Here is a 16,493-nt window from a genome sequence, read left to right as displayed (position 1 = left end):
TCCTAATTATTTTTAGGTGGTCAATTTTGGCCTCAACACTTAGTGAATTTTTCGGATTTATGTGGGATATTTCTCCCACCCCCACACACAGACTACACCCCCCCCCCCTACAGAGTACCCCCCTCCCTCCCCCATCGAGGAAAAAAGAAAAGAAAAGGCAAACAGCATAGATTCAACATTGATTCAATGTTGGCATTTCAATCATTAAATTCGACCACAATACAACGTTGATTCAATGACATCTTTTCAACATTTAAGGTTGATCCACCATCAATCTTCAACCTTAACCAAAAATCAACATTTTTGACCATAATTCAACGTTGATTTAACATCTTTTGCTATCTGGGGAAACATCTGGTAGTGTCTGGGCGTCAGCAAAGGGGCATACAAAAGTTAGATATTGTGCTTCGGCTGCATTCATTTTATTTCGGACACTTTGCAAAACGGTTTTGGTGAACCCAAACGTACCTGTAATGAAACAAGTGTTATTGCTCTGATTTACTGCTTTGTTGGTATCGCCCTCTTGTCATTTTCTGAATTCTTTGCCACCGACTGGTCAAGAATGGCAAAAACAATGGCAAGAAATGATGTAAAATTGGTGCAAATGTAATGCTGAGAAGAAAAGCAGTTTGGCTTTGTGAATCATTTTTAAATGTAGCTTCAGAATACTTACTTCATACCTGTGACGAAGGTAACTTCGTCACAGGTATGAAGTAAGTATTCTGAAGCTTCGGGCCTTGTAATATTGCACATGTGGTTTAGTTTGAAAGTGTTCCCCCTCCCGTTTTGTCTGTGGCTGGTGATTGTGTTCACCTGGTGCCCTGTGTTGTCTCCTCCCCCCCCCACCTGTGTCTTATTGGCCTGATTAGTGTGTGTGTATTTAGGCTCTGTTTTCCCTGTCAGTGGACAGGTAGTGTGGGTGAGGTCCTTGTTGCTGGTGACTGTGTGCACAGGTAACAGTCATATTGAGGCTGTGAATCATGTGCCCATGATTTCATAAATGCCCACACCGGGTTATATTTGAACTCTCTGCCTCTGCCTCCTTGCTTGGTCGGGCTGCTCAACGGTCAGCTTCACTAGTGATGGCGAGATGAAGCCTTATGAAGCTTTGAAGCTTTCCAGCCAATTGGTTCGCAAAAGGGTTCATCTCATGAGGCTTCATCATGGGCTTCATTTGAACACAAACCCCCCTGTTGGTCAAAGTGTGTAAAACAGGCAGATTGGACATCTCAACAGTGTGCTCTATCTCATACCGAGTTCCCATTGAGTAAAGCCTTAGAATAACTCTAAACAACGAACAGAAAATCATATTTTCATGTTAACAATATTGTATTTATTCCAGTTGAATGATTGTGATTGAAAAGCCTAAGGAGGCTGGTAAACATTGCAAAGAGGGATTTGTATTCCTTAATAATATTCATAAACGTAACCATGTTGTAGCCTGAGAAAGGCTAAACCATATCAAAGAATACATTTATTAACTACATTATCTCATTTAGCTGTAGCTTTTATAAACAACAACAAAGACGTATTGGGCAGTCATTGAACCAGGGACCCTGCCGTCGTGAGTCAACTGCTTTCCAGCTGAGCCACAGCACACACATTAAATCTTCCTGAAAACATTGACACATATGTATTCCTGTATTTATTCATTTATTTGTTTATGTTTTTATTCCTACATTTATTTATGCTTGCATCCATTTATAGGCTACTTATTGACATGTTCCAACCTATGTAAGTGAGGGTCTCTCTTGATTCCATCGTGTCACCGGGCCCGGGACAGGAAGGATAATGTGATTCTTATTATACATCCATGGGTATTATGAGTGTTGTGGTTCAACGGTTCAACCGATCTGAATCGCTTCCTGAAGCAGTCACGTGGTGTCGACAGGCAGCGAGGCTTCGTTTGTCATCGATGACGTCACTGGCCCAAAACGATACAAGCCTCGATACAGGCTTCACAAAAAGCTTCGGGGATTACTCGACACACGCTCCGAGGCCTCGGCGCAATACGTAACATCACTAAGCTTCACAATACCCAAGGGACTACTGACAAGATTATATATTACCTCTACTCTAACACTACCCACTATTAAAATAAAATAAAGTAAGTTATACTAAAATATCTGCCTCACTTACCTGCAATGTGGGGAGGACTGTGTGGGTGCATCCTACTCACCACATGGTTTTGACACACCACATAATGGCATTGTGTTTTGGAAAAAAACCATATATCTTAAAAAACAAGGCATCTTACCAGGTTTTATAACTTCATGAGTGTTCCACCATATCACTAGTGAATGAACCTAGACAAATATATTTTAAGTCTTGTTATTTTCTCTGATTAACAAGCGTTAAATCATATGAACAGCAAGCATAACTTTGATGGCACTGTATTTTGAATTGACTGATGCAAAAGAAGGGGTTTTGACTGGAATGTTACAGAGGGGACAATGTCACAAAGCAGCCATCACTTGAGTTGTTATGTCAATTATGAATTGAGTTCATAACATTATGTAATTGCATATACTTTCTAAAGTTGTATTTAACTTAATATTATTTTGTGCACTTTTGCAGCACAGTCCTCTTTCTCGCTTGTGTGCATTTCAGCAGTAGTCAATTATTTCCGATTATTGGGTCTACTGGGAATACATTTCAGCACCCTAAACTATTCCGTTGTTTTCCACCCAAAGTCACAGGGGTGTCCTAAGCTCTGTGAGAAAGATAATTGGCTGATAGAAATGTGTTTCCTAATGTGGTTGCCCTTTGGCTCACCGGGGGCCGGACTGGCTTTTATAAGTGAAAGAAGTGCTGTTGCCTCATTAAAGCCTGCTCTGTTTTATCACCCAGTAAACTGTAGAGACAAACAACTGAGTGGGCTGTTATTTTTCATCTGCTAAAACTAAGTACCTCTTTCCTCCGGGGTTTAATTATCCTGAGTTGAACTGAATCGGAATTAATGAAACACTTTGTAAAACTCCGGGACAGAAGCTACACATCAAGTTGTCCTACTTTTACCACTGCACGTGTTTGACATCCTTTTTCGTTTTTTAGAATAATTAAACAATATGTTCCTGCAAATACCAAAACTGTCCCCACCAGGAAACCCATCATAATGACTTACATCATTCCCCATGATGAACGAGACCATTTGTTTGAGTTAAATGTGTGTTTCTGTCTGTTTCTCTTTAGCTGACGAGGAGTTTATGTGTAAGACTCCAGCCAGAGCCGACATTGTTATTCTGGTGGACGGCTCCTGGAGTATCGGCCGCATCAACTTCAGGCTGGTCAGGAATTTCCTGGAAAACCTGGTCAAGGCCTTCTCGGTGGAGTTTGACAAGACCAGGATCGGTGAGGAGATTTAAAAATGTTTGGGCTTCAACTATTTTATATAAACAACTATACTTATAGCTTTCTTTTTCATTTAAAGGGAATTCTTTTTAGCCTGAACAAGTCTATTGTCTACAATTATTTGTATCACATTTTATTAGGGCCCAAGTACGAAAGTTCTAGGACCAAATGATGTCCAAGCATCATCGGGTCCTGTTTTTGTCAGACTATTATAAATGTCCATTTACATGTACATTTGTTGAGGGGCTTAGCACCACTTAAAACTCACAAAAATTGGTAGGGGCATCAGGAATGGCGAAAAATGTGGGACCAGCGCTTTGATTTTTGCTAGCATGAGGCGCGTTCACACCGGAGTACTTTTCCCCGTACTTTTCCCATTTAGTTCCGTTAGTACCCCTTATTTTGCGTTCACACCACAAAGAGTACTTAGTGCCGGGAACTTTTACCCCCATTTGTAGGGCCTGCTAGAGAGGTGGTACTCTCCTGGGGAGAAAAAAGTACCAATTGCTATTGGCTGGGCGAATTGCAAACCACGGCCCGTAAAAAGTTTTGTATTTGCTGGCATTAGCATTATTAGCATTAGCATTAGTGCACCAACGGAGAGAGACTAACTTATGGCAACACAAAAGCAAACATGGGAGCGGTGGAGATGAGGAGGTGTCGGCGTTCTGGAGATTTACTCGGAAGGCTTCAGTAGCAGCTGCTGGGAGTCCCAGCAGCTGCTACTGAAGCCAGTCCCCAACTCCGGGGACTCCGGGTGGCAGTATACGCCGTGAAGTGGTTTGCGGCCTGCCAGTAAACCCAAAGCAGACGACGACGAAGTGACGTCAGCGGCTCATTTGCGTAATCTTCCCTCAGGGAACTTATTCCGGTGTGAACGCAATCTGTACTTTGTTCCATGGGGGAACTAAGTGCCGGCACTAAGTACGGAAAAGTACTTGGCGGCTATGCTCTTTTAGCGCCCCATATTGAAAAGAAGTTTTAAAAAACCACGTACCGTTTCCCCTACTGTAAGTCTGAGTGACTTGACATTGAGAGTATATTCAGGTGAATACAATTGGATCATCACTAAGGTCAACCGACCTAGAATGTTTGCTAATTAGCATAATGTGAAAAACAGTGAAATGACTTAAATCGTAATGCAATTCTGACTCAATCCAAACCAAATATGGCATACTGCATCAGGAGAGATTCATGCACATTATTCTTAGCAATGAGCAAGATCAATCAAAAAGCATGGTCACTTTTGATCAAAAGTTATCTGTGTGTGTGTGTGTGTGTGTGTGTGTGTGTGTGTGTGTGTGTGTGTGTGTGTGTGTGTGTGTGTGTGTGTGTGTGTGTGTGTGTGTGTGTGTGTGTGTGTGTGTGTGTGTGTGTGTGTGTGTGTGTGTGTGTGTGTGTGTGTGTGTGTGTGTGTGTGTGTGTGTGTGTGTAGGCCTGGCTCAGTACAGTGGAGACCCCAGGATCGAGTGGCACCTCAACACTCACACCACCAAGGCGTCTGTGATCGATGCTGTGAAGAACCTGCCATACAAGGGAGGGAACACACTGACAGGTACAGTATGCTGACGGCCACAACCTGATAGAGGTCTTCATAGTTTACAGAGAACACTTAAGAGGTTGACTTGGACTAAAGCCAATCCTATAATTCAGCTTTATTTAAATCACTTCAGTGCAGTTCATTTCATCTTTGAAGTGTTTGACCTGTGCCCGGTCAGAAGGTCAAAGTCGTTTAGTCGTGGTGAACACACACATCATTACAGCAGCGCCATTCATATTCAAGGAGTATGAAAATAAATGTATTATTAACATATGGCTTGTTTTTGGTTTAATGTCCATGTTTTCTTTAAACTATCATCATATAATCCACAGTAAATGTACAGTATCCCTGTTAGAAATACAACATGAACAAAGTTAAGTTGAATGTAAATAAACTGGTAATTTATAGTTTAGAATGTTTATGTGTCCCATTGAATCATGTGACCAGTGCTTTGTCACTAAGCTGAACACGGTAACATTCTGGCAAAGATATAATGCAAATGAATTGTAACAGCATTACAACACAATTGAGCATATTCCAAAATATTATTGAAAAGTAACGGTTCTTTTCGATTACTCTTAGTATATTCCAGTTCTCAAAGTCAACGCTCAGGTGACGTCCTTACAACACATATTCTTTATTCTCAAGGATATTCAATATTTCACTCTGAAAAAACCCTGCCATTTATTATTAAACATTACTTTAACCGTTGTTTATCAAAAGTAAAACAGTACATGGTTCCTAATTGGCTGCTTGTGAGTCCAAAGAACACAACTGAAATCAGTTAAGTGGAGATGGTGCGATGCAACATGACACTTAGTTTTGACTGTAACAACTGCCAGAGCTGCTTCTTCAGAGTGTGTCATGGTGTTGGCCAACAAGCACCCTGCAGGGCTCAGACATAAACCATCAATATTGTCATTAATGGACTCAGCAGAACTTAGCTGCTAATTATGTTAACACGCTCATTAAACTTGACTTGTCGAGCTCTTAATAACACTTTAAAGCATCATGGTCATTAAGTGTGTTAGCCAAGACATGGCGTGTCATCTCACTGTGCTGCAGTGGGGAACAGGAGGCCGTCATACTGTCAGCCAGGGAGTGCCTCACTATCACACGTATTCTGTATAAAGCGTAATAAGTGGCTCTGATTTGTATTTTAACAGTAGATGTCACTTTGCCCCAAACATCTGGATCATAGCATGTCAGAACAAGCATTGGAAACATGCTGGGCTGCTTTAATGGCTTTCTTTTTTTTGTTATGATTTTAATCTACACTGAACACTTAAATAAAATATAAATGCAACACTTTTGTTTTTGCTCCCATTTCTCATGAGATGAACTCAAAGATCTAAAACATTTTCTATTTACACAAAATAACCATTTCTCTCAAATATTGTTCACAAATCTGAAAAGATCTGTGATAGTGAGCACTGCTCCTTTGCCGAGATAATCCATCCCACCTCACAGGTGTGGCATATCAAGATGCTGATTAGACAGCATGAGTATTGCACAGGTGTGCCTTAGGCTGGCCACAATAAAAGGCCACTCTGAAATGTTCAGTTTTATCACACAGCACAATGCCACAGATGTCGCAAGTTTTGAGGGAGCGTGCAGTTGGCATGCTGACAGCAGGAATGTGCACCAGAGCTGGTGCCCGTGAATTGAATGTTCATTTCTCTACCATAAGCCGTCTCCAAAGGCGTTTCAGAGAATGTGGCAGTACATCCAACCGGATGCATGCCCTCCAAAAGGAAATGATATAGTTTCCAAACCGTACTTTGCCGTACAGATCAACACATGTCTGGGAGGTTTTGCTTTACGCTGTGCGTGCCCCCGCGAGGTGATAACGGCATAAACGGTTTATTTACAGCGATATTCGGTATATCGTTACATCCCTAGTATTTCATGACCTGGTTAGTGTCTGTGTCTTACTGTATTGAATGTATCCTCTCTTCTCTAACCAGGCCTGGCTCTGACCTTCATGCTGGAGAACAGCTTCAAACCCGAGTCTGGATCCAGGCCCGGTGTTCCCAAGATAGGAATTCTCATCACCGACGGGAAGTCCCAGGACGATGTGATCCCCCCCGCACAGAGCCTGAGGGAGGCGGGGATCGAGCTGTTTGCCATTGGTACGCTCCACTAATACTGAGACTAAGAATACACATCGACATTGAGAATACAGTAAAAAGTATTCAAGACATGATGCTAAAACATGGTACTTAGGTCCAGTTACTTCACACCACTGATCATAAGCTATATTCTCTGACCTCTTCCTTGGATACCTCTTTAATATAACCATCTGATCGCTGTCTCTCTGTCTCTCTTTCTCCCTGTCTCTCTGTCTCTCTTTCTCCCTGTCTCTCTCCAGGTGTGAAGAACGCTGATGAGAACGAGCTGAAGGCCATCGCCTCTCCTCCCGAGGACACTCACGTCTACAATGTGGCGGACTTCAGCGTGATGAGCGACATCGTGGAGGGCCTCACCAAGACGGTGTGCGACCGAGTGGATGTGCTGGACAAGACGCTCAAAGGTCTGATCAGCCGAGTCACATGATGCGGCAGACAGCTGCACTGCGCTCCCTCACTTCATTCCGCTGGCTGTAATTATAACTCAGCAGATCCCTGAGCAATAAAAACAAATCCCTGTCTAATATATTGTAGCAATATCTTCCAAGTCAGGACATTCACCAAGCGCCATGTACACACATATATATACACATATACACACATACATGCTGCTCAAACAGCAGCTCACGTTTTCCACTTCTGCAAAACGTGTAGAAGATTGCATATAAAACTGGATATTTTTAGATTCATCTTAATATGTATATATATATATATATTTATAAACATACAATATTCAATACATATATGAATGTGTATATATATGTATTCTTCATTTCAAAACGAACAAAAACGAGATATAAATATTGTATGTATATATACAGTGGAGGAAATAAGTAGTTGATCCCTTGCAGATTGCAGAAGTGTACACACTTACAAAGAAATGAACAGTCTATACTTGTAATGGTAGGTTTGTTTGAACAGTGAGAGTAAGAATATCAAACATAAAATCCAGAAATTGACTTTATATAAAAGTTATAAATGTATTTTCATTTAACTGTGGGAAATAAGCATTTGATCCCCTTGCAAGGATTCTGGCTCCCACAGACGGTTACATAAGTCCTCTTCCTTTAAGAAAGTAGTACCTGTATAAAAGACACCTGTCCACAGAATCAACCGATCCGATTCCAACCTCTCCACCATGGGCCAGACTAAAGGGCTGTCTCAGGACCTCAGGGAGAAGACTGTAGACCTGCACAAGGCTGGGACTGGCTACAAGACCATCAGAAAGCAGCTCGGTGAGAAGGAGACACCTGTTGGTGCCATTATTTGAAAATGGATGGGGAAAAAAATGAGCATCAATCAACAATCAATGGCCCTCTTTCTGGGGCTCCACACACGATCTGGGGAGGAATCAGCCAAGAACTACACGGGAGGAACTTGTTAATGATCTCAAGGCAGCTGGGAGCACAGTCACCAAGACAACTATTGGTAACACACTGCACCATAATGGATCATTCTGCTGTGGGGGTGTTTCTCTGCTCAGGGGACAGGAGGACTTCCCTGCATCGAGGAGAGGATGGACGGGGACATGTACCGTAAAACCATCTTGGCCGATAGCCTCCTTCCCTCAGCCAGGACTCTGAACATGAGTCATGGAGGGGTCTTCCAGCAGGACAATGACCCTGAACATACGGCCAAGGCAACACAGGAGTGGCTAAAGAAGAAGCACACTCAGGTGAGGGAGGGGCCGAGCCAGTCTCCAGACCTTAATCCCATATCAAATCTGTGGAGGGAGCAGAAGCTTCCAGATGCCAGGCATCAGCCTCAAAACCTGAAGGTTTCGGAGAGGAACTTCAGAGAGGAGTGGACCAACATCCTTCCTGAGATGTGCACAGACCTGGAGACCAGCTACAAGAAGCGTCTGACCTCTGTGTGACCTCTGTGTCCAACAGGGGTTTCTCCACCAAGTACTAACACATGTTCTGCAAGGGGATCGAATACTTCTTTCCCACAGTTAAATGCAAATCCATTTTTATCTTTTATATGATGTCCATTTCTGGATTTTCTTTTTGATATTCTTACTCTCACTGTTTATAAGAACCTACCATTATAAATATAGACTGTTCATTTATTTGTAAGTGGGCAAACTTACAACATCTGCAGGGGATCCATGTATTTCCTCCACTGTATTTACATCTAGTGTGTTTGTTTGTTTTTAATGAAGAACAGACGAGATACAAATAAATAAGAGGAAAAAAGACAACTGTCACCATGAATACCTTCTCTTTAAATTGCATACCAAATCTTCCCACGTGGACAAATCAAATCAATAAAATAAAATATATAAATAACTATAAACTATAAAAACATGAACATCCATAATAATAATAATAATAACAATAATAATACATTTCAAATAACTCTGTTGAATTATTATTGTTCCATTTGTTCCATATAATCCCACTCTGTTTATTTGACCTGTTAAGTATATCAACATGTGAGAGTAAATCCAACATGAAATAGATGTTCTCTTTCTTTGTCTCTGCTTGTTCTCCAGTGGGAAGAGAACCGGACCCCCAGCCCACCTCTGTGGAGCCGCCCCGCGACCTGGTGACATCAGACATCACTGCCCGCACCTTCCGGGTGAGGTGGACGCACGCGTCGGGCCAGGTGGAGAAATACCGCGTGGTCTACTACCCAGCCAGCGGAGGACAGCCGGAAGAGAAAGTACCCGCAATGTTTACTTTTTAAATCTATAACACAAGGATGGAAATGACTTTATTGTTTACATTCTCTTACGTGATCGCTACAGTTTAGTCTTGCACTAACTCCTGTGAGTCTCCTCCTTCGTGCACTTGGCTGCTGATAGAATCTGTAAAGTTGTTTTTTTGCCACAAGCATCCTGTCGATGCAAGAAGAATTTAAGTGTCATTGGAGTTGTTTTCCAGCTCTCTGGGTAATATGTGGTCGATCGGAGTCTCTTGCTTCTCGTCAAATATGAGAGGGGTTTCCTCACAGTCTCTTAATTGGTGTAACTTTGTTTCTGGATTCCCAGCAGACGACAACAAAGATGCTTAATTACTGATGTAGTGACAGCACTTTGAGTGCGGCTGCTCAGCTCAGTGTGTAAGGATTTACTTCAATATGCCTTTGAGGTGATTTGCATCATGAAAAGCAACAGTTCCACAGGTCCATTCCACCGTGCCCCCCACATTTCAAACCGTTGTTCTGCTACCAGAGAGTGATTCTTTCCAGAACCCCCTGACGCTTTGATCCAATATGTGATGCCGACAGGTTACATGTGTGTGCACCCTATGTATCTAAATGAGGTCGGGCTGAATACCAGAATCAGCCCTCTTTAGAAATGCATCATTTGTCATACTAATTGAGGTGGTCTGCGATCTTGATGATTCCTATCAGGACCTGCCATGGCGGCCATTTGTCAGAAGACATTCTCACACATGATTATTTCCCCGAACACAGCGGTCACACGCGGGTGGCCTAATCCTTCATTTCTCAATAACGACTTGTTTGCTGTAAATTATCCGGCTTATAGAATACTAAATAGAGAAGACATTTGACATCAAGGATAGGAATCTATTTTATTGCTTAGCTAAAATAAACAGAAAGATCAGAACTGTGTTAATCTTTTATGTGTATTTATAAATACACAGCAGACCATAGAATGCTGTTATTGAAGAATCAGAATCTAGTGAATTGTGTAATTAGTGAAAGTCCCTTATCGATTGGCATCTCAGATTTTCTTTTGGTTTCTTTGCAAAGTTTGTAGTTTTCTTTATTCAGTCCAAATCAGCCCAAACTAGAGGTGAATCCATCTCAGAGTGCAATCATGTAAGCTATAGGTGTCTGAGGTTCGTCTGTCTGTAGGACCCTGACAACCTGTGCGGTACATTGATTTCAAAGTTGTTGGAAGTTTTCCTACCTGTATAACTGCACATACGCATGTCTTTGTTACATGTCTTTGAGTTGTGAAACAAAAAAAGCGCTATATTAAAAAAAAAAAATAAAAAAAAATCCTCATCATCATCACACCGTACACATCGCTGTAATTTTCTGAGTTGATAGTTATGTTTATACAGTTCCCTCTCATTTGTATCCACTTTCCCTTTGATGTGGATTATAAGGTGCAGCTGGAATGGCCCCGGTCTCCCCACAAGAAACACTGAGGTTTCATCAAAGCTTATCTGATCTCGTTACACTCAATTTAAATGTCTTTGGAGACGAGCCGAACGCCTACAGCAACAGTTCCCCAGTAAACACCGCATTTGTGGATAATTCAATGATTTGTGATGTTCATAATGCTGCTGTCTGTCCCAAAGGGTTGCCGAACCAGAGCGTCCTTAAAGGTGGGGTAGGTAAGTTTCAGAAACCGGCTCGAGATACACTTTTTGTTATATTCCATGGAATGCTCTTAACATCCCGATAGCAATGAATATCTGAAGTGCTTTGACAAAAAATCCATAAAAAAATGTCATCTGTAGAAGCTGTAATACTGTAAAAAGTACAACCAATCCTACCTGCCTGTCAGCCTTCCATCGGGGCACAGACTTATCCCGTGCCCTCATTGGTCATGTGCGCGTTCGTGTGTGTTGGAGGAGGGGCTCTGTGAGGAAGTGGCAGATTTTCTCTGGTGTGTATTTTCAAATTCTAGCGATCTCGAGCCGGTTTCTCAAACTTACCTACCCCACCTTTAAAGTATGTTTTAAATATCAGAGATGTCGCTGAAATAACTAACAGCAATAATCATGGCAAACAAACTTGCTTGCTGACAGACTGAAACATTTTAGAAATGCCAAAACGAATACTAAGACTACGGTCTTCATATGTGAGTGTAAAGCAGTTCTGCAGCGTTCGTGCTAACGCCCGTGTGATCTGTGTTTAAGGTGGTGCAGGGGACGGAGAACAGTGTGCAGCTGAACTACCTGAACTCTCTGACGGAGTACCAGGTGGCTGTTTTTGCCGTCTACCGCAGCTCGGCCAGCGAGGCCCTGAGAGGAAGTGCTACTACATGTAAGTCTATATGTGGAGAGGACACAGGGGGATGTTGCAGGGAGTGTGGGTAGTGTTACACAGCACATTACGATAGATCAATCAACACGATACAATCATTATAACTTTCCAAAGCCTTTTTTTTCTTTTTTTCTGTTTTTCTATTTAATATATTATTCATTTCATACATATATACTTTTTATGACAGAATTTGGCGTACAATTCTGAGAATACATTTCAAACACAAGTTCTTTTCCCCATGCATCATCTTTGTGTTCTGCTTTATATATCTTAAGGACCATGAATACAAATGCATACATCTCAAGAAGAGAAGAGATGCTATATAGATTATAGCTAAAGCATATAGCACACATAACACTCGACAAACAATCAAAACATTTCATAATGCCCATCACAATAACAAATCAAATACAGATACATATATACATATAAATACTAGTACATTTGTCATATCATTTTACAATTCATTTAAACAAACCTCTCAAATAGCAGTAACATTTATGTCGGCAAGACCAAGTGATGTTTGCACCATACGGGAACAGGTTTAAAGATCAGCTGGAAGAATATTAATGTCTGATTGTCGTAAAAGAGAAAGCCGTTTGTGAAAAGGCCCAAGTGGGATGGTTACATCTACGTTCTTAGAGGTTCTGCCCATTTGCTGTTTTCTTTTTCTAAAGAAGAAGATTAGTCTTCTCAAAAAGAGGAAGGAAATGCTGTCGGCGTAGTTTGGGGACAGAAACTGATAGACTGAAGCCGATGTGAACTCAAACAGTCTCTCAGTCCGGCACTGAGCTGTGGACATGGACAAGGTGGTCGTGCTCTGTCTGCTGTTGGTGGAGCTCAGCTCTTCCTCTACTCAAGAAACACTGATGTACTTCAAAGAGGGCGACAGTCTGACGTTGGACTTGAGGCCTTTTCCTCCCAAAAGCATCACCAGCATCCTCTGGACGTGTGACGGTGATTTGCTGGTAGATTGTTGTGAAAGCAAGCATTACTACACATACAAAGCAACAGCCACCCTGGACATGCGCACCGGACGGCTGCTGATCAGGAACATGACCAAGGCTGACGAGGGCGTGTATTCAGTGGAGACGAACAACGAGGTCCAAGGTGAGACGTATAACGCTGTAATGATCAAACGCGTTCCCACGCCCGAAGTGAGGGTCTCCCCTCTGACGGCCAGAGGCCCCTGCAAGCTGACCTGCGAGGGGGACACCACCGGGGCCGGACCCGTCACCTACAGCTGGAAGACGGGGGACGGAGAGTGGAAGGAGTCGCAGAAGGACATCGTGGAGGAAGAGCATGGCCGCGTGAACACCTTCACCTGCAGGATGAAGAACCCCTTAAGTGAGGAAGAGAGCCCGGCCCGCACCATCCTCTTCGTCCCAGGAGAACCAGCAGACTCTGGACTCTGGGTCAAAGTGTTCGGCGCTGGGATCAAATGCCTGGCTATCCTCGCCCTGCTGGGGGCCATGGTGTACGCGCTGTGGAGCAACCAAGAGCCTCTCAGGAGACTGATGTGTCCACGCCAGAGCGAGAATAGTGATTATGTAAATGAGGCTTAAAGACGGTGATGCAGCACGTCAGGCCTCAGAGCCTTGGACATGTGTGTTTGGTCGGCAAGTATCAAATGAAATAGAGATGTTTTAATGCTTTTAAACAGCTTTGCATATTGCTTTGCCCTTTGTTTTGACTTCTGCACTTTAGGTGTGACGTGTTAAGTTCAATGTCCATTAGAAGTCTTCTTAATACATCTTCCCTGAAGCCTTTGTAATTTGAATAGAGATTCTTTCAAGTCAGGTCTGCTTTGAGATGGTGTTTCTGATGTTCCCCTGCACTCTATGTGTCCGGCACATCGTCCTGTATCCCCTGAGGGGGGGGGGGTGAAGACAGGTAGAGGATACATGCAATCAGCTTATGGTGGAAATGTTCCTGACCTAGTTTTTAAAGCATTATAGAAATAAAACAAAACATGAAAGTAAATGCAATTATGGTTGTGAAGTTTTATAGTAAAATATAATTTTTAATATAATTATTGAGATGTTATGACATACTGTTTATCTTCTACTTGTTTTGACTTTTGACTTTTGCTCTCCAGGAACGCAGAAGAAATAAATGCAATGTTGGTTAAAAAACATGTGTAAGAGAAAAAGTGATTACATTCGACCTCGTCACCTACTGATTATGTTGCTGTGTCCTTGGGCAATACACCAAACTAGTCCTGAGGGAATAGTCCACAGTGTTAAGTATGGACGTTGCTTTTGGTGGAAGCGTCTTATAAGGAACCTTGTAACGTAATGATAGTAATGATGATCCACCAGCAGGCAGTGTGTAAAGCAACTAAGTACATTCACTCAAGTACTGTACTTAAATACACTTTAGAGGGAAAGTACTTTTCTTGTGTATTCCAATTTGTTGCTACTTTTTACTTACCCTGTTACAATTAGAGGCTTTAGTTAATTTGCAGATTTGGATTATAAATAATATGAAATATAAACAACCCTTAAACCCTTGATAACACATTAATAATTATAATTAAATTCATTTATAGTTGTGAGAGTGTCTGTGCTCCTGAATCAGCCTCTCCTGTCTCCCTCCTCTCCCCCTGCTCCTCTTTGAGGCAGCAGCAAAGACTAGTTTTAGCTCTCAACAAGTTTTAAAAGTGTATCTTACCTTTTTTCACCTTAATATGTGTTTACATAACTGGTGACCACACCGTTTGAGACCCACTGAGAACTTAGACTAAATGAACTATCTAAACACTCAGAGAGTCCTTTACCTCACCTGAGCTGAGGTTATCCCGAGCTTGAATGACACACAGAGACCAATCAAGGGCTTTGATTTATGATCTGTGGCCATGTCGGCAGGCCACATCATGTGGACAGCCAGTCACCCTGTGTGAGGCAGGCCACTTAACAGGCCAGAAGGAGGCGAGATCAGTGCAAGGGAGCGAGGGATCATTGTCCACAAGTTAATCGATCGCAGATGGCGTCGTGGTCACGGACAAATACAACTAAAAATTATTTAAAAAAAATATATAAAAAAATTATAAAAAAAAACAAACCTAAATGGGTCGGGAAATATACTTGGGCGGCCGTTAATATACCTGGGCGGCCCGCCCAAGTATAGTCTATGTGTGGGAAACCCTGATATTATAGTATGTGGCAATCTGCATAATGAGTACTTTTACTTTTTGTACAAAGTATAATTGGATGTCAATACTTGTGTACTTGAGTAACATTTGGAATACAGGAATGTTACCTGAAACAAACAAAGTCGCTGAGGCCGGGCCTGTTTGATAGTGCATGACACGCTAAAGAAGAGTACTTGCTCTTGTTTGATAGTGCATGACCCGCTGGCCGCTAAAGAAGAGTACTTGCTCTGATCAGGACTCTGCTGAATTGTAATGTAGTTTAATGACAAATACGCGGAGGTCAGACATAGTTATTGTAATACTATGATCAAAGCAATCATAAATCGTGCGGTCAACAAAAAGTACAACGGCCTGTGTCACCCTCTCTTCCACACACCCACCTCACGCAGGGGAACAGGGTTATAATGAGTGCCGCCCATATCCATGTGACCCAAGCCAACCAATCAATAGTGACCAAACACATATCTTATATTAAAACAAAACGCAGTACTATACATGTGTCACGGCTCCTACCCACTAAACTGGGCCATAAGAGCTGCACAGGTGTTCCATTATGATCCTGGTCCTCTGCCTCTGACAGGAGGTCCTGTGGTGAGCTCTAGTTCTGCTCTCGTAGCCTGGCTCCGTCATGAGGTCTGAGCCACTGAACCACTGAGCCACAGCCTGGCTCTAGCTGGTGAACGCCAGGGGACCCCTCCCCTGGCGGCACAGGAGGGGGGCTTCCTTTCGTGGCGACCTAGTAACAAAGTGAATGGAGTTTGGCTGCTGCTGCTATTAGCTGCCTACGCTAGTTTAGGCTATGGCAACAAATAGAACGTGACATTACTGATAGATTGTGGAATGGTGTGCTTTAGCTGCGTGCCTTAGAGTCAACAGAGGATGGTTATTGGAGGGGAAACCATTTTATCAAAAATAATGTGTGGACCTTGGGGGACATGGCCTTCTCCTTAGCTGACCCGTCCCTCCCCAACAGAAGTGACACTGCACCAACATGTCTATACTCGGGTCTCAAATCGAAACTCATATTTGGTGTTTTATCTTTTAAGTTGTATTTTATGAGTTTAAAATGTTTGAATCATTTTACCCTGTATATTTAAAGTCTCTGAGAATCTTAAAAAGACCTCTTATAAATACAATATATATATATATATATATATAGTTGAGTAATGAATAAATAAAATATATTGAAGTTCAGGTGTTTAGCTTAGTCTTATATGGCCTGTGGATTGAAGCTGTCCCTGAGTCTGGTGGTTTCAGTCCGGATGCTGTGGTACCGCCTGCCAGACGGCTGCAGAAAGAACAGTGTGTGGCTGGGGGGATGGGGGTCTTTGATCATCCTGAGGGCTTT

The 16,493-nt window shown here is 42.4% G+C and overlaps 2 protein-coding genes across 2 annotated transcripts in view; both read left to right on the top strand.

Annotated features, from left to right (window-relative positions):
- LOC117455458 (collagen alpha-1(XIV) chain-like) overlaps positions 1-16,493 on the top strand; it is a 236,520-nt gene that overhangs the window by 94,584 nt on the left and 125,443 nt on the right. The window contains 6 exon segments of the mRNA XM_034094977.1: positions 3,193-3,351; positions 4,787-4,906; positions 6,859-7,023; positions 7,263-7,424; positions 9,518-9,687; positions 11,865-11,991. Of these exon segments, the coding sequence (XP_033950868.1) occupies positions 3,193-3,351; positions 4,787-4,906; positions 6,859-7,023; positions 7,263-7,424; positions 9,518-9,687; positions 11,865-11,991 (903 nt within the window).
- Positions 12,761-14,105, top strand: LOC117455365 (uncharacterized). Its single transcript, XM_034094846.1, has one exon. The coding sequence runs from the start codon at positions 12,792-12,794 to the stop codon at positions 13,554-13,556; it is 765 nt and encodes a 254-aa protein (XP_033950737.1). The 5' UTR covers positions 12,761-12,791; the 3' UTR covers positions 13,557-14,105.

This window comes from Pseudochaenichthys georgianus, chromosome 11 (assembly GCF_902827115.2).
Source record: "Pseudochaenichthys georgianus chromosome 11, fPseGeo1.2, whole genome shotgun sequence".
Taxonomy (NCBI): domain Eukaryota; kingdom Metazoa; phylum Chordata; class Actinopteri; order Perciformes; family Channichthyidae; genus Pseudochaenichthys; species Pseudochaenichthys georgianus.
The sequence above is the reverse complement of the archived record's forward strand: the minus strand, read 5'-3'. Positions and strand labels throughout refer to the sequence as shown.

Coding starts and splice junctions, on each gene's coding strand:
- LOC117455365 (XM_034094846.1), top strand. CDS start 12,792: ATGGACAAGGTGGTCGTGCTCTGTCTGCTGTTGGTGGAGCTCAGCTCT.